The 22,668-nt window shown below is 39.5% G+C and overlaps 1 protein-coding gene across 1 annotated transcript in view; it reads left to right on the forward strand.

Moving 5' to 3' along the window:
• Window positions 1-1,811: 1,811 nt before the first annotated feature.
• The window catches only part of FAM91A1 (family with sequence similarity 91 member A1), a 44,556-nt gene continuing 23,699 nt past the window's right edge, over window positions 1,812-22,668 (forward strand). Inside the window, exons 1-13 of the mRNA XM_040494367.1 lie at window positions 1,812-2,122; window positions 7,054-7,138; window positions 8,638-8,789; window positions 10,399-10,456; window positions 11,158-11,225; window positions 11,794-11,907; window positions 13,168-13,258; window positions 13,597-13,659; window positions 18,716-18,822; window positions 19,827-19,865; window positions 20,394-20,506; window positions 21,016-21,131; window positions 22,398-22,510. Coding sequence (XP_040350301.1) covers window positions 2,051-2,122; window positions 7,054-7,138; window positions 8,638-8,789; window positions 10,399-10,456; window positions 11,158-11,225; window positions 11,794-11,907; window positions 13,168-13,258; window positions 13,597-13,659; window positions 18,716-18,822; window positions 19,827-19,865; window positions 20,394-20,506; window positions 21,016-21,131; window positions 22,398-22,510 — 1,191 coding nt within the window. The 5' untranslated portion in view covers window positions 1,812-2,050. The remainder of the gene's footprint in view (window positions 2,123-7,053; window positions 7,139-8,637; window positions 8,790-10,398; window positions 10,457-11,157; window positions 11,226-11,793; window positions 11,908-13,167; window positions 13,259-13,596; window positions 13,660-18,715; window positions 18,823-19,826; window positions 19,866-20,393; window positions 20,507-21,015; window positions 21,132-22,397; window positions 22,511-22,668) is intronic.

The following is a 22,668-nucleotide window of genomic DNA, read 5'->3' on the forward strand; positions in this document are numbered from 1 at the left end:
GGGATTTATGTTTAGCATTACTTGTCGTACCCATGAGGAGTTCCCAATAATGTGCACATGAAGAAATCTGGACATTTTAGAAGACTTTAAGAATAGGTAATTTCTCTCTCTCTCTCTCTCTTTATTTTGCATGTTTCTAACAATGGTTGTGGGCTGTAAGAATAGAAAGTTAAGAAGTTTTAATGCAATTATAATTAGATTAAATGTTTTCTATTGAAGCATAATTGACATACAATAGCTTATGAGTTTCAGGGGTACAACATAGTGATTCAATATTTTTATACATTACAAAATGATAATAAATCTAGTTACCATTGTCAGAATACAAAGTTATTACGACATTGTTGACAATATTCCATATGCTGTACCTTATATCCCTGATTTACTTATTTTCTGACTGTAAGTTTCTAACTCTTAATCTCCTTCATCTAATTTGCCTGCCCCCACCAACTTCCTCCTTCTGGTAACCAACAGTTACCTGGACCTATGAGTCTGATTCTGTTTGTCTTATTTGTTCATTTGTTTTGTTTTTAGATTTCACATACAAGTGAAATCATATGGCATTTGTCTTTCTCTAACCTATTATTAGGTAATTATAGTACCCTCTAACTCCATCCATGTTGTCACAAATGGCAAGATTTCCTTCTTTTTATGGCTGAGTAATATTCCATATGTGGGCTGTTGTAAATAATGCTGCAGTGAACATTGGGATGTATGTATCTCTTTGAATTAGTGCTGTTATTTTCTTCAGATAAATACCCCGAAATTGCTGGATTGCACGGTAGTTCCGTTTTTAATTCTTTGAGGAACCTCCATATTGTTTTCCACTGTGGCCGCAACAATTTACATTCCCACAAGCTAGGGCTCCTTTTCCTCCACATCCTCACTAACACTTGTTATTGTCTTTTTGATAAAAGCCAATCTGATAGACGTGCATTGATATCTCATTGTGGTTTTGATTTGTATTTCCCTGATGATTAGTGGTACTGGGCCTTTTTTCATGTGCATGTTGGCCATGTGTATGTCTTCTTTGGAAAAACGTCTATTCAAGCCCTCTGCCCATTTTTTAATCAGATTTTTTAAAAAATATGAAGTTGTGTAAGTTCTTTATATATTTTGGACATTAACCCTTTATTGGATGTATGATTTGCAAATATTTCCTCCCATTCAGTAGGCTGCCTTTTAGTTTTGTTGATGGTTTCCTTTGCTGTGCAGAAGCTTTTAGTTTGATGTAATCCCATTAGTTTATTTTAGCTTCTCCTGCCCTTGCCTGAAGAGACTGGTCCAAAAAAAATACTGCTAAGACTGATGTCAAAAACCTTACTGCCCATGTCTTATGGTTTCGCGTCTAGCAGTCTTTAATCAACGTTGAATTTGTTTTTGTGTATGATGTAAACTAGTGGTCCAGTTTTCCCAACACCATTCATTGATTGAAGAGATTCCTCTTCAATGGGGTGGGGAGGAGCTCGCCGCTCTTTCATTATTTGAAGCCAGCTATGACTCCCTCCCCAAGCCCATCATTCTCAGACAGCTTACCCCTGTGCCTGAAACGGGAGCTACCTGGGTTCACACACGGAAATGAAGACATCCAATGGCAATGCAGACCCAGGAATGTATCTCAATTCATCCGGAGACTGACAGCCTGAGCCAAGCACGTGGGTAGGGGGCGGTTACCCCTTACTTTTTCCTGACCACCTTCTTGCCCCGCCCCACAGAGGGCAGGGGGCGGGGCAGGAGGCCTCTCGGCGCCCCGCCCCTCCGGCCTCGCGCCAGTGGGCGGAAGTGACGCAAGTCCAAAGCCATTTCCGGCGGGCCGAAACTAGGAAGAAACTTGGAGCTGCCGAGGCGCTCCTGGCGCGGGTCACCGCTGCTCCTGTGCCCCGTGGCCCGGCAGCGCGGAGCTGTCGGGAGCCCTGGCCATGGGGCAGCCCCGGCTCTCCGCAGTGTGAGGTGCGAAGCCTCCCGCGGGCTCCCCGACAGGCCGAGGGCGGGCAGGCGGGAGGTGTCGTTCCAGCTGCGGTCGCCGCTGCCGGCCCGGGCTCCCGGCATCATGAATATAGACGTGGAGTTCCACATCCGGCACAACTACCCCTGGAGCAAGTTGCCGGCCAACGTGAGGCAGGTACGGCCGGAACCTGGGACCTGGGCCCCGCCCTGCCGTCACCTGCTTGCCGTGCCCGCGGGGCCGGCGCTGCTGCTCGAGGCCGAATCCCGCCCTTCCCCCGCCCCGGTCTCGGGGAAATCGACCTGCAGGTCAAGGGTTAGGGAGGGACGGCTCTGGGGCCACAGGGGCAGGATGGGGCCGTTGCTAAAAGGGATGGACTCGCCTGGCACCTTTGCCCGCAGCCTCCTTTAAACTAGGCACTGGGCTAGGCGCTTGCGAAATCTGCTTAATACGGTTCTTGACCTCCAGAACTTTAGGATGGTGGGGAATAGACGAACGTTAAATAAATACGTTACAGGATGATAGCAGCTCATACGTATTTGTATTATAGTATATGTGGGTACACAGAGGAGGGAGTAAGAAATTGTCCAGGGAGTGTCTGGAGGCTGTGTGGTGGAGGCATTGAAATTGGGCCTTAGAGGACGAATGAGAGATAAGAGGAAATAAGATTTTCCGGGAAGTGGGAAAGTTGTTTTACGAGGCTCGCACGAGTGAAAGAGCATGTTCTGAGAGTAGCTAGCAACTTAGTATCACGGGAGGTGGAGTTGTGGGTATATTGGTGTTTGGAGGTGGGATTTTGTGAGTGCGTGGAGGTTGTAGCAGATGAGTCTGGAAAAGCAGGCAGGGCCAGATTTTGAAGGGGCTTTTGTACTTGGTTTTGTGGGACTTTATCCTCTAGGCAAGATAGGTTTATTAGAGATGTTGCAACAAGAGACTGACAGGAGGTTTTTTTCTGAGGGTTAACTCTCAACTGCTTGAGTGTCATTTCTGTTCAGCGCTCAACAGATAGTAATTGAACACCTGCACACTGTGCCTTCTTGTAGGTGCTGGTGGTTCATTTGCACCAGTCAACAAGACGGAGACCCTGTTTTCATGGATCTTACATTTTAGTAAAGAAAGACAGTAAACAAATAAATGAACCAGAGCCTAATACAGCAGGTGGTGTTGAATCTTAGGAAGGTAGTGATACGTGCTGCCTGTAACGCACTGTTTCTCAGACCATAGACCATAGATTGACCTTCAGGTTTCCTCCCTTTCCACTTGGTTGAGAGTGAAATTCTGGTTTCCATTGGTGCTGGAGAGTTATAATCGGAGTTTCGGGTGGTGGTGGTGATGGTATAAGGGTTATTTGCTTTTTCCCTCAGCTTGGGGGCTTAGTTCTAAGAAATGAATAGTTTAAGGTTCTGGTGATGCGTCATGTGGCAGGGAAAGTGCTTTCACTGTGAGATACCCAAAAAAACTAGAAGGTAGAAAGACAGAGAAGGAATTCTTGGTTGTCAGTGGCTGCCCATGTGGCATTTATCTTGACTTGAAAGAACAAAGCTCTAAACTTGAGTAAATTTCTCTTGTTAAGCTTGAATGAGGGCTTTGGTACTTTTGTTCTTTAGGGTTTTGTGGTGTATCCAGAGACAACTGGAGGAACCAACAATCTTTTTCTTTGTTTCCATCTTTTCTCTACGCTTTTCACAGAAATAAATGTAGCATAATGGAAGAAAGATGGATGATTCGATTATGTTCAGCATGAATAATTGATCCAAATTTGTATTGGCAAAAGCATATCTAATACTTAGTCATGACTATTAAAAATAATCACAGATCAGAGTTATAATTAGGTACAGATGTGACATTAAATTAAAATTAGTTTTGGTAAGATCACTTAAAAAAGAGTAGCCATTTTAGCTTAGAAGGAGCTTCCGCTTATAGAAGGTGTTGGAAAACCCATCTGTACAAGTTGCTTCCTCGGACTTCATGTAGCCATGCCACTGTTGGCCTAGGTCAAGCTCGGCCTTTGATTACTACATCACCTTTCTACTCGGTCTCTTGTCCGCAGGATGGGACTCTCTCCCATTCATTCCTCACATTACACCGGAGCGAGATTTCTAAATGCCAACTCAGTCCTGCACTACCTGTCTCCTCCTAGAGATTACTTGTAGCTTCTTGAATGTCAGAACTCTCCAGGGAGGTTTCCCTGACTTTCTACATGTGGAGCAGTTGATTCTCCACAGTGCTGTGTTTCTCACCCACAGCACTGACCCCACTGTGTTGCATTTGCTGCATACATTACTTGTGTTTTGCTTTTGCATTTTGAACACCTATCATGTGGTTGGCTTTTAGTAAACATTTTTGGAGTGAATGAGTGATGGTATCAGTCTGAGATTTCAAGGAGCTAAAGCTCAGTCACTTTCAAAGTGGGAAGTAGTCCTTGTATGGAAAGAATTTGTTTTTTTGCCATTATAATATTAAGTAGTTTGATAGCATTTCCAGTAAGCTTTGATGAGTTTAATTTGGAAATGACTCATTTCCCACTTCTGAAAACTGGGGGAAGGTGATTTCAGATTTTTTTTTAAAAGGTATGTCAAGCCAGAAGGTGATTTCAGATTTTTCAAAAATGTGTGTAAAGCCATTAGTTTTTATATGGGTGGGATGAAATGTTTTTATGTGATATGGCTATACAAAAACTTAAAAAGTACATTAAAAAGTTATAGATAAGGCCATTATTTCAGGATATTTCTGTAGTTTATCAGTATTTTGTATTCATGATTCAAAAACAATTTATAGGTGTTTTAACGGAAGTCTTATGATGAGGTTCTGTGTCATGTGAGAAAGGTCAGTTAAAGATTTGGTGTATTTTTGGGTGTGTGTGTGTGTGTGTGTGTGATTGGGGTTTGTAGGAGAAAAGTCCGTAGAAAAAAATTCCTTATGCTTTTAGCATAATCTGGTGCACAGTGGGTATTTTATAACCAGTACCTATGTCACTCTTTTCATCTGTTATAGTTCCCGTTATATGCAGCTCAACTTCATTTGTCAGATCTGGTCAGTATTTCTGCAGGGTCAGCGCATCTCAGAGTAAAATGACCTTTCTTTTAGTTTGCCTCCTGTAGTGGTAACAGTGTTTTAGTATGCGAATGGTGGGAAATTTGGGGTAGGAGTGGGAGGGAAGCCAAAGAATCTTTGTGAACAAAGCAGTTATATTTTATGTATATGGGTAGTGAAGAATAAAATCAACTTTTAATGTAGTTTTTAGATATCTGTGGGTACACATATGTATTGATTGATCAGGACCAGTCATTACTTTGAATGCCTGGCACAGAGGCTTGGGCATTTAAACACTGTATTCTCTAACTAGCTTAGAAATAACAGACCCTTCCATTTTGAGCGGCGTGATTACACTCTTTGTTCTCGAGTTACCAGGGATGAAGTTAGAAAGGGAGAAAATGCTTGTAAGTCATGATAAATGAAGAGATTTATTTTAAAACAGAAGCGCAAAACCTCATGTTGACGTTGCTGAGATTCTAGCAAAGTGGTGCTCTGTGTGTGTGTTTTGTGTTCCTTGAGAAGGAGACTTATGTGGCAGCGAAGCTGGAGGAGACCCTTTACAAATTTCACAGCAAGCCCAGTGTTTAACTCCCCTCAATGTCTTAATTACTGATCCTGGCTTTGGTGCTGGGTGGAGGATGTGGAGCGGTTTCTCCATAATAAACTTTGTTACTAACCACTTGTAACTTTAAAGAAGAATGAAACAATTTAAGCACATATATTCAGGCAGTAAAATGAGTCACGGTTTAGCCTGTGATAAACTAATTAATTTAGATGAAGGAAGAGAGATGTTAGTTTTCTCACATCACCTTTTTCTTAAAATACATCCCACCAGTGGGTCCAGTTAGGTGCTGGTTTATTTAAATATGAGTTTTATCTGTCTTGTAAGATGGCCTTTGGTGAAAGCGTGTGCGTGTGCGTGCGTGCGTGTGTGTGTGTGTGTGGACGTTTACCTCAGCTTTCAAACCTATGAGTAGGAAGTATAATAACTGAATCTTCTGATCTTTTTGCCATTAGTCTCCTGTGATGTCTAATTTTATTTTACAGCGTGTTGGGAAGATCATACCCAGTAATTAGAAGGGGGATAGCAGTCATATATTAAATTAAGTTTATGGTCGCACATTGAATATAATGTTGACTGTAATCAGACACACTTATGCTTTGCTTTCATGAGAATCTATCTTTGAGCTTAAAACACTAAAGCACAGTGGGAAAGTTTTTTGCTCTTTAAAAAACATCAAAATTCTGAAATTGTCTGGATTTTTTCTAATGTTTATTTTCAGACACACACACACACACACACACACACACACACACACGTGCATGCAAGTGGGGGTAGGTAGAGGCAGAAAGAGAGGAAGAGAGAAAATCCCAAGCAGGTTCCACGCTGTCAGCATAGAGCCCAACATGGGGCTCAGTCTCACAAACCCCAAGACATGACCCGAGCTGAAGTTGAGTTGGACATTCAACAGACTGAGCCACCCAGGCGCCCCTAAATATTTTTCAATGAGGCCATAAGGAGATGATGTTTTTAAGAAGTTATCTTATCATTTAGAGGTACATTTGAAATGTACATTCTCCAGAAATGTTAATTTTTGATAATTATAGCCATCAGCTGTAAACAATTAGCAGACAAGGTCTTTTGTTGACAGTCTTACATTTTAGAAAAATGTAGGTGCATGAAGCCATCCGTCCATTTATCCATCTGTCTATTCAACACACGAATTAGGAACAATCAGGAACGAAGTCTTTGTAAATAGAACTTAGTTTTTTGTTAATGAAGTTATATGCTCTCAGACTGCTCTTTTATTTGATAAGCACTTTAGGTAATTTCAGTAAGTCCTTTAAGGAAGGCAGGCTAAAAATAATAAACACATTGAATTTTTGCTCTAATGTCATAGCATAAAAATTAGTATAATAACATTTAAGAAAATATTCTGTATTCAGTTCTGGAAATTAGAGGTATGAGGATAAAATTAGAGGGAGTAGTTTTGAAATTGTATGAGGAAAAAGTACTGTTTAGTTCAGAGGCTATTTTTAAAACTTTGAAATTTTTATTTTATTTTTTTTAGAGTCTTGGAAATTCACAGAGAGAATATGAAAAGCAGGTTGTTCTGTACAGTATCCGCAATCAGTTACGATACAGAAATAACTTAGGTAAGTAGAGACATTTTTATACTGAGGTGGAAACGACTATTGCTGATTTACCGTTTTCATTAATCCTATCTTTAAAAAAAATTTTTTTTTAATGTTTACTTATTTTTGAAAGAGAGAGGGAGAAAGCACGCACGAATGGGGGAGGGACAGAAATGGGGGGGACAGAGAACCTGAAGTGGGCTCCGCCCTGACAGAGAGCCATATGCGGGGCTCAAACTCATGAACTGGGAGATCATGACCTGAGCCGAAGTTGGGTGCTCAACCAACTGAGCCACCCAGGTGCCCTATCCTGTCTTTTCAGTACATGTTTCACAGTACTGAAAGTATTCCATGTACAGACTCTAAGAAGCTCTGTACTGGGGTGCCATCTTCGGCTCAGGTCACGATTTTGCGGTTTGTGGGTTCAAGCCCCACATGGGGCTCTGTGCTGACAGCTCAGAGCCTGGAGCCTGCTTCAGATTCTGTGTCTTCTTCTCTCTCTGCCCCTCCCCTGCTCGCACTCTGTCTCTGTCTCTGTCTCTGTCTCTGTCTCTCTCTCTCTCTCTCTCTCTCCCCCCCCCCCAAAAATAAACAAACATTAAAAAAAAAATTAAGAAGCTCTGTACTGACCCATCTCACCAATAATTTGTAGTAGCAAGTAGATTTTTCTTTTGAGTTCTGATTAAAATTATTTTTTAGAGCATAATTTATAGATTCATTTTACCTTTACAACATTAATTTCAATTCAGATGGTAGTTTTTTCACTTTAGGTGAGAATATAAGCCAGAAGGGAAGTACATTCGTTCTTAATAGATTCTGATTTTGAGTATTGTGGGTTTTTTCCCATAAATTTTCCACACATGAGTTTAATGAAAACTCTTTCTGTAATTATTGAAACAAATTTTAAGCATAGTTGGTTCCATGTTTTTGTTTTTGTTTTGTTTTCTTTAACTTTTCTTTTTAACTGCTTTTAATTTGTCAGATGACTTTGATTAGTCTGGTCTATTCCCCTGCTGGTCTTCCCCTCCATGTGTTACTCTCATATTAAACACAGTATTTCAGAGAGAATCTTTTTATTTAAATGCATTTTGTGAAAGCGGGAGGTGTTTTTTACATTTTAGAAACTATCCAATAACTTTTTGAAATAGACTTCATTGAAAATTACCATTCAATTTGGTTCTCTTGTAAAGTCACAGAGTAAGGAATTTGATGAATTACAGGTTGCGTTTTACATCTTTCAGAGGGGACATTCCATGATTACTTTCTGTGCTTTCTGCTCTGGTAAGAATTAGTTCTCTGCTTCTCTGTCCTGTTACAGACTTTGCTTGTGTACTCTGAAGGGGGCTTCTTGTGGCCTAATTGTTTCTTTGTTCCAACTTGGAGTGTTTCGTTTGCTCTCTTCTAACTACTGTGCTTTTATTTTTTATTAAGGTTGGTTTATGAAGTAGTTCCTATTGCATTTGTAATTATATGTAAGTGTAAGACACCTGACAAAAACTGGATAATTTCTCTTTCCCCAGTTAAACATGTCAAGAAAGATGAGCGCAAATACTATGAGGAGCTCCTCAAGTACAGTCGCGATCATCTCATGCTGTACCCTTACCATCTGTCAGATATTATGGTAAAGGGCCTGAGGATAACACCCTTTTCATATTATACTGGGATCATGGAGGTGAGTTGGCAGTGTACATGGGCCATCACGGGCTACTTGTCAGGGACTCTGCCGACAGTGACCGGCTCTGCACATCTCAGCCACGATGGCCATCATTCTTGAGTTTACAGCAGAGAGGGGAGTGTTCGTAACAAGTTAACCGCTTGCACCACACTCATCTAAGCAGCTGCTGGAAGTTCCAGGTGTTCACGGCGGAAGAGTATCTGTTTCTCTTCTGGGTTCTCGAAGGCATTTGTTGACCCTTTGTGCTATTGTAGCATTAATGATTTATGTTAGCAGCGTCTCTATAAAACAGACTGCTTTTAACACATGATGAAGGTCGAAAATGCAGGTGATGGAACTGACCACCTGCTCAGAAAAACCATGCGTTTAACTCTTCACTGACTACAGAAAGAGTTAATGATGTAAATACGTGTGTCAGAAACAGAAATATGTTTCTAGTTCCGGCCTCTAATTTCTTTCCTTTATTATTAACTTTTAGATGTTAGCCTTTCTCCAAAAGCAGGTTTTTAAATACCAGTTATATACTGTTTTTAAGTGAGCTGTATGTAAAGATTGGCAATGTTTATGTAGTATTCATTTGCTACTTAATTTTATGTGAGTGCTGCTGTTTTGGGCCCACTCACTGCCTCCAGAGCAGAGAGAAGCCTAGAACTAAAGGAGTTGGGAACCTACGAGTAACAGTGAGGTTCCTTTCCATTGTGGCTTCCTTTGCAAGATGTCCCTTTGCTTTTCTCCCTGAGCCCCTTCTTCACGGGCACTTATGCTGTCCTGTGTCCCCATTCGGAAGGAAATACTAGAGAAATATTGAGGCCTGACAGCCCAGGTTTCTGTCAGTTCCTTTTCACTAGAACCAAGGCAGCATAATGAAGGCGGTAGCTAATCAGTAAGTAGCATCGTTATGGCCGTCTCTTTATTATTTTGCTGGTATTGACCACAAGGTTTAGGAGAGAAAATGGAGGTTTTTCCTCAGTTACCCGCTTTCGGTTACATCCACGTGCTTGTTGCTCTCTGGTTTCTGTTCTTACACCATGGGGTATAGCTGCTGGGCTGAAAATGGGCCCTATCTCCACAGTAAACAGTTGGTTTGTTATTGGAGAAACAGATGGGAGTTGAAAAAAGCTGAATACTGCGTTTAACTCTGCTTCTGGTTGGGTCTCGTAGGAGCAGAGATGACTAAGTGGTTAAAATCTTGGTTGGTAGCACTTGTCTCAGATGCATATTGATGGAGCTGTGAACCATCCTGCCCCTTGTTTCGGGGTACGCCTCTAGGGTTGGGTGTGAGGTGTGGAGAGGCTGGAGCCCAGAGCTCTAAATGCGGTATTCCTGGCACAGCTTCCAGAGGGCAGAGGTTACAGGGCAAATGTTTGGGGTTCATAGAGAGTGCTGTGAGAAGCCAGACCTGAAAGTCCGATCTTCAGTTACTAGGTTCGAACCACATAGTGAGTACCACAATGTGGCATGCGTGTTTTAGGTTGCAAACTCTAATCTCAGGGCTTCGTGCCAATAATTAATTATTATTCTGTTTGGCTGTAGTAATACATGTTTATACAAATTTTTATCTAAAGATATTTTGCATTTAGGATTTTTAATTGTTTTTTTTTGAAAGGACATTATGAACAGTGAGAAAAGTTATGATTCGTTGCCCAATTTTACTGCTGCTGACTGTAAGTATTTAATTATGCTGAAGGTAATGATCAGAGTCTGTCTTTCTGTGTGCATGCTATAGTCCGTATCATCATGTGTGTTTTTAACCTAAAACACTTGAAACATGGGAACAGCAGGCACCACTGTTGATAGGAGTTTTATCAGTTTTATACCAGTCAAGTGTAAGATGTAGTCTAAATGTCTACGAGGAATATTTTGGAGTGGTAGAAGGAGAAAAATGAGACTAATCTCTGTATTTCTAGAAAGTGAAATTCTTTCTGATGCTTGGGCAGTGTTGTGTGCCGAATGAGGGAAGAAGATTTGTGCACGGTGGTTTTGCAGCATTGACACACAGTTGTTACTAATACAACCTGCTGTGTTATGCTCATTTTAAGGAAGTGTGTATCTGACATGTGACACAGTTCTGTTGTGTAGGAAGAAACTTTTGCTGAGAAGGATGTCCTGACTTCCTGAAGTCGGGAGGGCTTCTGCTCTGTAAAAATTGGCCCATGTGACATTGTCACAAGTGTCAGCTTGAGTTCATCTTTCCCAGTTTGGGTTTTCTTTTATATTTCATTTGAGAATTCCTTTTAATTTGATATTGATTATCAATCAGTGGCCAAAAGGTGAACAAAAGCCAAGGGGTTTTTTCCTAAAAGACCTGAGTGTCCTGGCATTTTAAGATGCATTACATGTTTTTAAAGGAAAGGCTTTCTTTCAGGTCTAAGGCTCCTTGGCATAGGAAGAAACCAGTACATTGATCTGATGAATCAGTGTCGGTCATCAAAAGTGAGTTACTTGTTTTCCTTCCTTTCTCGTTTCTTCCTCCTTATCATACAGTCTCATTAATTGTTTTAAGTGGTAAAAATAATGAATTGAATTTCTTCGATCAAGTAAAATATGCATAATATAGAAATAATACCAAAAACACCTCTTCGGTATTCTCTAGGTTATGCTTATGCGATAGCTGAATTTTAAAACATTTAAGGAATAAAACATTTATTCTTAAAAATCAATTTTGCTCTGCTGGTCTTTTTACCTGCTGATTCCACTCCCAGGGTTCACTTAATGGTTGAAATGAGTACACATTTTTCAAATTTGTTTTCACTTGCTAGATTTCCTTTGGATTTCTGGATTTAGATCGAGACTTAATGATTTGTGTTTTGAAGTAATTTACTCTGAAATAATTTAAGAATGACTTTTTCTATTGAGTACATCTAGAGTACTTCAGATTTTAAAACATGGGAATTTAAAAAGGTATTTAGCCTGTTGGAAACAGTCTTACACTGTGATCAATAAAAAAGAAAGTAGTGATATCAGGGTGACTGCAAATTCTTAAATGTTTGTACTGTTGCAGAAATTTTTCAGAAGGAAAACAGCTCGTGATCTTTTGCCAGTGAAGCCGGTGGAAATTGCCATAGAGGCTTGGTGGGTGGTGCAGGCTGGGTATATCACAGAAGATGACATAAAGGTAGGTCTCTTTAGAAGTTAAACATGACTTTTATTTTTTAAATTGTAATTCTTCATCATAGTTCCATAATTTTTCTGAGAAGTAACACCGTTTGGTTTTCCTGAGAAAATTAAACTTAAGTTCAAAGTTAAATGACTGTAGTAGGGTAGCATATGGGTGGATTTGAAAGACACTCTTTAATAATGAGGAAGACTTGACTTGGTCCATGTACAGTAATCTGGGGACTTTAACTAGAAGTTTCATGTGAAGTGAAGTGATGCTGCCATGACACCGGCCAACACATCTTGAGCACTTGCTGTGTGCCGGCTCCACCAGGCTCTCCTGCAAGCACTTTTATAGCGTCTCATGTGATTCCTACAACACCCCAGAGTGGTGTATTATTCGTACTCCATTTCACATAGGAGGAAAGTGAGCACGGAGAAGTAAGGTAACGGCTCAAGTCACAGTGGTAGCGAACGTCCAGGGTTTTAACTCAGGCAGTTTGCTATGGAAGTTGTGCTCTTAATCACTCTGCTGAAGCACTGTGCTGACCAGGTAGGTGCTTTGATGAGGGATAGTGTCAAGATCAAGGGAAGTGATATTCCCGGTGGTCAGACCGCATTGGACGTAAGCCTTGGGCATGGTAGAAGAGATGCTAATTTAGAGGTAAAGGGGCAGGGCCGTGGACCAGAGGGCCTAGAGACTAGGTCATGTCTCTCTGTGGTTGAAGAAATGGAAGTGAGCAGGTGGACTTTTTTTTCAGTTTACATTTTATTTTACTTCAGAGGACAGATTAAATCCAGTGAGCAGAAGGCTTAGAAATTTTGCTTCAGTGTGAGAACAGAGCTATAGTGATGTACTTCCTGTGCTGATAATAGCCGTGTGGAATTTGAATAAACTTGTGATCTGAGAGATTCAGAATCAGCAAATGGATCTGATTCCCATTCAAAGACGATGATTAAATATTGGTATTTATTAGGTAACACTGCTTATCAGCAAATATTGGTACTTACAATTTGTCCTCGATTCTGTTGGTGGCATATTCTGGCACCTTAATCGACAGCTGTGTGCATAGGTTTTTCTTCTGAATTCCAGAGCAATAAGAGAAAAAAAATATGTAGTACATTAGCTAATGGCACCTAATGTTACAAGCATACATAATAGATAATATATAATCATATATAATATCATGATAATCCTTGACTTAAACATGAAGAGATTTCAAGAGACTTATAAATTAATTTGGACAGAATTTAATTGAAATTATTTTGTTTTTCTTAGATATGCACTTTGCCTGAGAAATGTGCTATTGATAAGATCATCGATGCAGGCCCTCAGCTGTCTGGATCACTAGATTACAATGTAGTACATAGTAAGTGGTTAGTAGAAGTGGTCTTTTGTCAACATAAAAACGAATTTTAAACCATCAACAATCAATAGCAATTTTTATCAATCTTTTATTCACATACACTGCAAATTTATACAAATGAATCATAAGTAAAAAAATGTTTTTAATTTTGTAGTTCTGAGCATATGAAGGAAACAGATTTGAAAACTTTAATTCTTTTCCTCTTCTGTTTATTTTTTTTCTCCTTTACCTAGTATTCAGTTGTAAGAATCTTTGCAGAAAATCAGGAATCAATTTTGGTTTCTTTTTAAATTTACTGTTGTTTAGTATTCCATCTAAAACAGCTACTTTTGCTTCTGTAGGCTTATATAACAAAGGATTTATTTATCTGGATGTACCAATATCTGATGACAGTTGTATAGCAGGTAAGTATATGCTAACACTTTCCAGGGTTTTTTGAATGGTTACTAGGTGCTGCACATTGCATGTATCACCCTAATGAATTAGACACATAATCTAGGATCTATGATGTTAGAATCTTTCAAAGAAAGACATTTCTCTTTTGTTACGTTGTAACACATTGTGGTGGTTTTATTTAAATTCCTTAGTTTTTATCTTCATGTTATTGTACATGCTATGTTAAAATAATGGAAGTCTGAAATAAATTTCTCACATCCTAAATCAGGTTAATGTTTTTGTAAGTTTATGTCCTTTTAGTCTTTGTTCAGTGCATAACTGTTTTTACAGATGTTCAGTCCTATCATAGCTATTATTTTAACTCCACATACCTGTCTTATTTTGTCATGTTGAAGTCATCTTTTTTGTCTTTATCTACTCCTCCCTTCATCCTTCATCCATTCCCTAAGTTAAACCAATATTAAGGCCCTTGTGTATTTCCTTATGGATGTATCAGTTTATTAGAACATCCTCCTATTGCTGGTTATTTAGGTTGCTTATAATTTTTCTTTTTCTTTCTTTCTTTCTTTTTTTTTTTTTTTTTTCCTGTAGTAGTGATGTGCTTAACATCCTTGAACACAGTGAAGCTTTTTTCCTATAGGTTAGATTTTTTAACAAATTTAGGTTGTGTGTTACAGGTATGTTTTTATGTTTCCCAGCATATCTTTGAGCTATGGTTCTTTTTTTTTTTTTTTAAGTTTATTTATCTATTTTGAGAGAGAGGGAACACAGGAGGGGCAGAGAGAGAGAATCCCAAGCAGGCTCCTCACTGTCAGCACAGAGCCTGATGTGGGGCCAGAACTCACAAACCTGTGAGATCGTGACCTGAGCCGAAATCCAGAGTTGGAGGCTTAACCGACTGAGCCACCTAGGCGCCCCTGAGCTATCGTTCTTATTTGTTGGTATCTTTTACCATACTAAGATACTTAATATTTGTGTAATCAAATATAAATGTCAAGAATTTCCAGGGAATGACTTTGAGTGATGGTAGGGGCTTATTGCAGAAATCCTCCTTCATGTCAGTGTTGAATCTTTACAGGTTATCATGCTGTATTGTATCCTGACCTTTATCTGTGTTACCATGTGTTTGCAATTCTTTAATAAATGGATTTTGAACCATGTACAGACATGAATTCTTTAAATTTGGAAAGAAAATCAAAAAGGAATGAGATACCAATTCTTGTTTATATAATTGATGCTATAGCAAATAAAATACTAGTTTTACAATTTGAAAGGTTTCGACAGGGAAGAGATTTCTGGAGGACAGGGCTGGTAGTGGTTTCCTGTCACTATGGGAAAATATGAAGGCATTACTCTAGTCTTTACTGTCGTCGATCAACTGATATTGACTCATTTGAGAATCCCCTGAAAAGATAGGTTTTTGATGAGTTCATTTCAGTCCCTGTTGACTGATAGTTTGAATATTGACTCACGTTAGCACTAAGTGCATTTAAAAGATGTAGTCATAGAAGGGCCAAGTGGATGGCTACTCCATTACAGTGATGGGTTCTGCCATGCTTTACCTACTGTCTAGCAATGTTTGCTGGTGCGGACAGACTCAGGCTCTTATTACTGCTGAATTTACCTTCCTTATCACCGTGGAACATGGAATGTTCACCAAATTGTAATAACCTATGAAAAGCAGTTTGACAACGTGGAAGCCATCAAATTCAGCACAAAAGACACCTGCAGTTGATTTCAGAGAAAGCATTTCAGCTGTGTTTCAACAAAACCAGCACTGTGGTTGGTGGAACAAATAAATTGGGGGAGACAAATACTTTGAATAGTCACTAAAGGGTCTATGGTTTTTTAAATTTTTTTAATGTTTATTTTTGAAAAAGAGGGGGGTTGGGGGGACAGAGAGAGGGGGAGACACAGAATCTGAAGCTGACTCCATGCTCTGAGCTGTCAGCACAGAGCCCAGTGCAGGGCTTCAACTCACAAACCGCGAGGTCATGACCTGAGCCAAAGTTGTTCGCTTAACTGACTGAGCCACTCAGGTGCCCCTAAAGGGTCTATTGTTAAAATATGTTTAGTCCATCATTCATCAAACTGTATACTTGTTCAACTTATGTCTTCCCTTTTGCTTATAGATTCTAGATTTCTGTTATGCTTGAATAGAGTACTTTTAAGATATATGTGTATGTATATGTGTGTGTGTGTATGTGTATATATGTACACATATATGCGCATATATATGTAAATAGTCTAAAAATTCTTAAAAACTTTTGTCATACAAATTCAGACCTGTAGTTGGAGCTTATTTTTGTATTTGATGTGAAATAAGGGTCCAACTTGGTTTTTTTTTATTTGGAAAACCAATAGCATTTGGGATTCCAGGACTGTTTATTCAGTAACCCATTACCACGGGGTGGAAATGTAACTTTTGTCATACATTGAATTCCCCTCTCCACTGGAGCTAGTTCAGATAGTCTTTTGTCTTCACGGATTTGTTTTTATTTCTATACCATATTGTTTTGATTACAGTGACTCAAAATAATCTTTAATGTTAGTTATTGCCAGGGGCACCTGAGTGGCTTGGTCGGTTAAGCATCTGACTCTTCGTTTCGGCTCAGGTCATGATCTTCCGGTTCGTGAGTTCAATCCCTGCATCAGACTCTGCGCTGACAATGTGGAGCCTGCTTGGGATTCTCTTTCTCTCCCTCTGTCTCTGCCCCTCACCTACTTGCACGGTCTCTATCTCTCTCAAAAACAATACACTTAAAAAATTTTTTTAAAAAATATATTAGTTACGGCCAGGCCTTCCTTGTGAGTTTTTTATTTTTAAACTTTCTAGGCTATTCTCAGGTATTTTTCTTTATACTTACTAATTTTTATTAACATGTTTAAAATTTTTATTTTGTTATTTCTTTATTGAGATATAATTGACATACACACTGTGTTAGTTTCAGATGTAAATTGTAATGTTGATAGTTATATATTGTGAAATGATCGTCATGGGCCTGGTTAACATCCATCACCACACATAAAAGCAGAAATCTTTTTTCTTGTGGTGAGAACTTTTAAGATCTATGCTTTTAGCAACCTTGAGATATGCACTGTGGCATTGTTAACTACAGTTGCTGTGCTGTACGTTACATCTCCATGACTTACTTATTTTATAATTGGAACTTTGAACCTTCTTATTCCTTTTACCCAGTTTGCCCATCCTCCACCTCTCATTTCTGGCAGCCACCAGTTTGTTCTCTGTGTATGTTAGCTTGATTTTTTTCAATATATTTTTGAGTAGGCAATATTATGATATAATATTCTAAATTTATAAAAGATTATAAAAACATCTGCTTCTGACCCCTGTGCCTGGCTACACAGTTTCTCTCTCAGTGGCCACTCTCTCAGTGGCTCTCTTAAATTTCTTGTTTATCTTTCCAAAAGTATGCTAAGCACATAGGCATGTATGCATATATCCTTTTTTGTATGGTTTTTGTTTTACGCAGATGGTGTGTTGTAATTCATACTTTTTTTTAACTTTGTATTGGAGACTATTCAGTATCTCTTTACCTAGATGTAAATTGTGTGTTTGTAACCTCTTAAGTGTCTTGGTTTCTTCGTCTCTGAAATACAGAGGTATAGTATTAGACAACTCATGAGGTTAAGAGGATTAGATGAAATTGTGTGTGTCAAGTACCTGGAAGTCATCTGGCACTTAGTATGTGCTCAGTAAATGTTTGCTATTATCCACACAGCTGATAGTGTAGGAAAAGAGTTAAGGATATCAAATAGGGGGTTTCTAAAATATTTCAAAAGAGAAACCATTGATCCTTAAAAGTACTTGGATGACTAGAACTATAGGTAACACTAAATTAGAAAATGACCTGAGGGGCGCCTGGGTGGCTTAGTCGGTTGGGCATCCGACTTCGGCTCGGGTCATGATCTCACGGTCGGTGAGTTCAAGCCCCGAGTTGGGCTCTGTGCTGACAGCTCTGGGGCCTGGGGCCTACTTTGGATTCTGTGTCCCCCTCTCTCTCTCTGCCCCTCCCCTGCTCAAGCTCTGCCTCTGTCTCTCTCAAAAATAAACATTAAAAAAAAAAAAAAAAAAAGTGGCATGAGCCAGATCTAGAAAGTGAATAATCTGTCATTGTGATTTTTTGCAATGTCTTCGTTTTGACCACTTAAGTTTTGTCTTAACTTCTCTTTGTTAGGAATAATTTAGGTTTTGGGTGCAATAGATGCTATTAGGTCCAGGAGACACAGGACCCCCAAGTCCTTTGATGGCCTAAATACTCTTCCTTCCCAGAATATTTTCAAGGGAAACGTGCACAGTGGAGAAGGGTAAAGGAAAGCATAGTGCCTCTTTATTATCAGCTGGGCAGAGTGCTCTAGTAAATTGGATTAGAGTTTCTGGACCAACGAGATGGAGAGAAATGAGTATGAATCCACTTTCAGGTGAACAGCACCTGCTAGGCTGCCTCCTGTGATGAAGAAGGTCTTGCCCTTCTTAATACTGAGGCCACTGAAGAGGGTATAGAAAGAAAGCCCCAAAGAATGAATTAGTGATTGCTGGTAAAAGTGGCCGTCGTGCAGGTGAATTTCTTCTCTTCTCAGCATGGAGCGGGGATGGTGGGAGAAAGGCAGCCAGTGCAGTCTTTGTATAGTCTCTCAGTCTTTTGCTTTTCTGCCTTAGCCTAGTCACCCCTGCTGTCTCTCAGGCATTACAACACACCCATTGCAGCCTTCCCCATGCGGAAGCAGCCCCAGTGCCCCTGCCTTTCTACCAAGTTCGTGTCCTCCAGCACTTCCTTTGCCTCAGTAATCTGAGAGTTCCATGGGATTAAATTAAATTAACTCTTTGTAGGATTTGTGCTCTACTGTCAGAGTCCTCTGTGTAGACTGGGTTGTAAATGTCCTTAACTTTGGGGGTTTTAGAAAACTTGCTGTGGAGTGGATAAAATCAAAAGCTGAATTCAATCTCTAAGGTAGAGGTTTTTTTTTTTTTGAGTAGATATTTGAATTATGCTTTCTTATTTTATAAAATTGTATCACTAAACTAAGTCTATTTTGTTTTAGTTCCTCCTCTTGAAGGTTTTGTAATGAATCGGGTACAAGGTGATTATTTTGAAACTCTACTTTATAAGATATTTGTCTCAATAGATGAGCATACTAATGTTGCAGAGGTAAGCATGAACAGTGTTTTATGAAAGACTTGGCCTCGAGGTTATAAAATAATCTTTGTGTGAAGTAAAGTTACTTAATGATGGTTAAAGTGTTTTTGGAATCTATACATGGTAGATCATAGACCATTAATATACTTACGTCACTGTTCTTATTGTTACTTCTTGTATATACATACTGAGGTTTTTTTTTATTTTTTTTTATTTTTTTTAAATTTTTTTTTCAATGTTTATTTATTTTTGGGACAGAGAGAGACGGAGCATGAACTGGGGAGGGGCAGAGAGAGAGGGAGACACAGAATCGGAAACAGGCTCCAGGCTCTGAGCTGTCAGCCCAGAGCCCGACGCGGGGCTCGAACTCACGGACCGCGAGATCGTGACCTGGCTGAAGTCGGACGCTTAACCGACTGCGCCACCCAGGCGCCCCATACTGAGTTTTTTTTTTAGTAATAACATAATTTGGTAAATAACTTTTTATATGACTTCTTGGTAAAAGGACTGTAGGCTGTTGATCGATACAGGCATTTTCTTATTTTAATTTTTTTTTTTTTTTCCAACGTTTATTTATTTTTGGGACAGAGAGAGACAGAGCATGAACGGGGGAGGGGCAGAGAGAGAGGGAGACACAGAATCGGAAACAGGCTCCAGGCTCTGAGCCATCAGCCCAGAGCCCGACGCGGGGCTCGAACTCCCGGACCGCGAGATCGTGACCTGGCTGAAGTCGGACGTTTAACCGACTGCGCCACCCAGGCGCCCCGGCATTTTCTTATTTTAAATGAAACTCAATTAAAGAGAAAAGAATCTTCCATTGTTATGGTCCCTATCTAGACTCCTACTACTCTAAACATCTTAGACATAAGGAAAGGAGAAAGTTCTGATTTCAAAATTTATTCAGTCTTTCAGTTATTCTTAATTTAAAATTTTGCTCTTTATGGTTCAGTTGTTTATTACAAGCTGTGTAATATTGATAATTCTAGGAATGTAAATAATTTTTTTTTATCTTCCAGCTTGCAAATGTCCTTGAAATAGACTTATCTTTGGTTAAGGTATGTAATTTTTATATTCTTTTTACTTATAAATACTGAATGGCTTTTATTATAAGCCATTGATAAGCTACTGAGAGATAGAGACAGTGAGATTCTTATCGCGCTCCAAGGGAGTGGGGACAGTAAAGGGGTCCTTGCAAAGATAGAAAGAAATAAGGATCCTGAAGTGGAATTTCACCCCATGCAGTGAAAGCCGGAATTCACATTCCTGTGCACGCAGGAAGCAGAGTGATCAGTGTCTAGTAAGGAGTAAGGAGGTCAGTTAAAGCAACAACTTCTGCTAAACTGCACCACTTCAGCCTCTTGCTTCGTAGACAGCGGCAGGCCTGAGGGTTGGGAGCATTCGCTCTTCTACGGATGTGAAGACCGTAGCAGATGAACAGGCCTACTGAAAAATGGCTTTTTCTAGTTATGGGATGAAAATGTGTGAGGATCACTGTAAGCATAGTCCACGGTTATATTTTCTCTCTGCAAACATTCTGATGTCTGGTTCATTGTAAATGCTAATTTCCTTTCTGTTCCTTTCAGAATGCCGTTTCAATGTATTGCCGATTGGGCTTTGCCCATAAGAAGGGACAAGTAATAAATTTGGACCAGCTTCATTCATCGTGGAAGAATGTTCCATCCGTAAACAGATTAAAGTATTTATTATATATATAATTATATATATAATTTAATAAATTATTTAGTATGAGATATTAGAGTTTCCTCGTAGGAAAAAATACTGTTTTATGTACAAATATTTTACTTACCAACCTGTCAGTTGAGGTGAACCCTATATATTAGTGGTTTTTAATCTTTTGTTGTGTGATGAATCTTTTTTAGGATGATGAAAACAAGAACCCTTTCCCCAGAGAAAAGTACATACAGTATTTTACATACAGTTTTTTTGTTTTTGTTTTTGTTTGTTTTAGTATTTTACATATAGTTTTAAAGAGTTCTCAAATTCCCTGAAGCCTGTCCATGGGTCTTAGTTAAGAACCATTGCTGTATGTGGGCAGAGCATTTGGGGGCTACGTCTCAATTTCAGGCTTGAACATAAGACTGGATTTGGATGGATATTCATAATTTGAGTACTGACTTTAGTAGCTATTTTTATATAAGATAATTTATATGACTTTTAAAATGTGGATGTATTCTTCGTTAATAGGAGTACTTTAGATCCACAAAAGATGCTGCTATCATGGGATGGTGGGGAAAGTAGGAGTCCTGTACAAGAAGCTTCATCGGCTACTGACACAGATACTAACAGTCAAGAAGATCCAGGTTAGCACTTACTTTAATTTAGAGTGTTTGTAGATGATGGCCTGTGTCTATACATACACTCACAGAGTTAACTCTCCTAGCTTTGTTCTCGGTATCATTTGTTTGGTACATAGTCGTTGAGTACTTACTCATGTGCTGGGTACTGTGCTAGGTCTTAAGGGTATAAAATTGACAAGAATATGGTACCTTCCTTCTGAGAATTAAGTCTAGGGAGAGAGAAGGCAGGATAACCACAAAACCCACAGCAACGTGAGAAGTGTTTTGGTGCTTATGGGAGCAGAGGGGAAGTGCTCCCTTGTTGCCTAGAGAGGTTCAGGAAGCTTTCCTGGAGAGGAGGATAGTTGGGCTAAAAATGAATAATAGCTTGCCAGCTGGTGAGTGAGGGAAGGCCTCAGTATGGGCCAAGCACAAGGGGAGGCAAAGCTAATGGACGAGGGGGCTACATGTGGTTTATGTTGGGGTGGGGGGAGGGGAGCACAGCATAGGCTCTCATTCTAACCCCAGCCTCTTACCTGAGCCAGGTGACTCGTCTGAAGAGTTTAGGCTAGCTAGTCTTAATGTTCTGTCAGTTATCAAGTCTTGGTTTATTATTGGCTTTTAAGAAGTTTATTATAGGGGTGTCTGGATGACTTAGCTGGTTAAACATCCGACTTTGGACTTTGGCTTAGGTTGTGATCTCGCAGTTTTGTGAGTTCTAGCCCCACATCGGTCTCTGCACTGGCAGCACAGAGCCTGCTTGGGATTCTCTCTCCCTCTCTCTCTGTCCCTCCCCTGCTTGCTCTCTCTCTCTCAAAATGAATAAATAAACTATAAAAAACAGAAAAGAAAAAAGAAGGAAAGAAATTTATTATAGGGGTGCCTAGGTGGCTCAGTCAGTTAAGTGTCCTGACTCTTGATTTTGGCTCAGGTCATGATCTCATGGTCGTGAGATTGAACTCTGCTTTTGGGCTCTGCACTGAGCGTGAAGACTGCTTGGGATTCTCTCTCTCCCTCTGGCCCTCCCCTGCTCGCACGTGTGCTTGCTCTCAAACAAACAACAACAAAAGAAATTTACTACACAAATACCTTAAAAAAAATTTTTTTTAACCTTTTTTAGTTCGAGATAGGTGGGACTGGGACCTTTTGGGGCTGCAATATTGGATTACATTTAGTTATGTAATTTTTTTAATTATCAAAGTTGAAAAGAAATACTTTCTCATTCTAAATGATAAGCAAAGAATAATTTTCATTTACTCGATTTTACATTATGATTTTTTTTTTTTCTAGCTGACACAGCCAGTGTAAGCAGTTTGAGTTTGTCCACAGGATATACGAAGCGTATTGCTTTTCTCTTTGACTCAACTCTCACTGCCTTTTTAATGATGGGAAATCTTTCACCAGTAAGTCAAATTCTTGTTTAAATATGACAGTGTTTAAAGATTAGAATTAAAATAGTTCATGCTTTTAGGTCCCTTTTTAAGAATTAGATTAATTTCTAAAAATGCAAAATGCAACTGTCTTTGTTTTATATTCCTTAGAGGAGCATAGTAAGTCTTTA

Source organism: Herpailurus yagouaroundi, unplaced genomic scaffold (assembly GCF_014898765.1).
Source record: "Herpailurus yagouaroundi ecotype Mexico unplaced genomic scaffold, PumYag 186, whole genome shotgun sequence".
Lineage (NCBI taxonomy): Eukaryota > Metazoa > Chordata > Mammalia > Carnivora > Felidae > Herpailurus > Herpailurus yagouaroundi.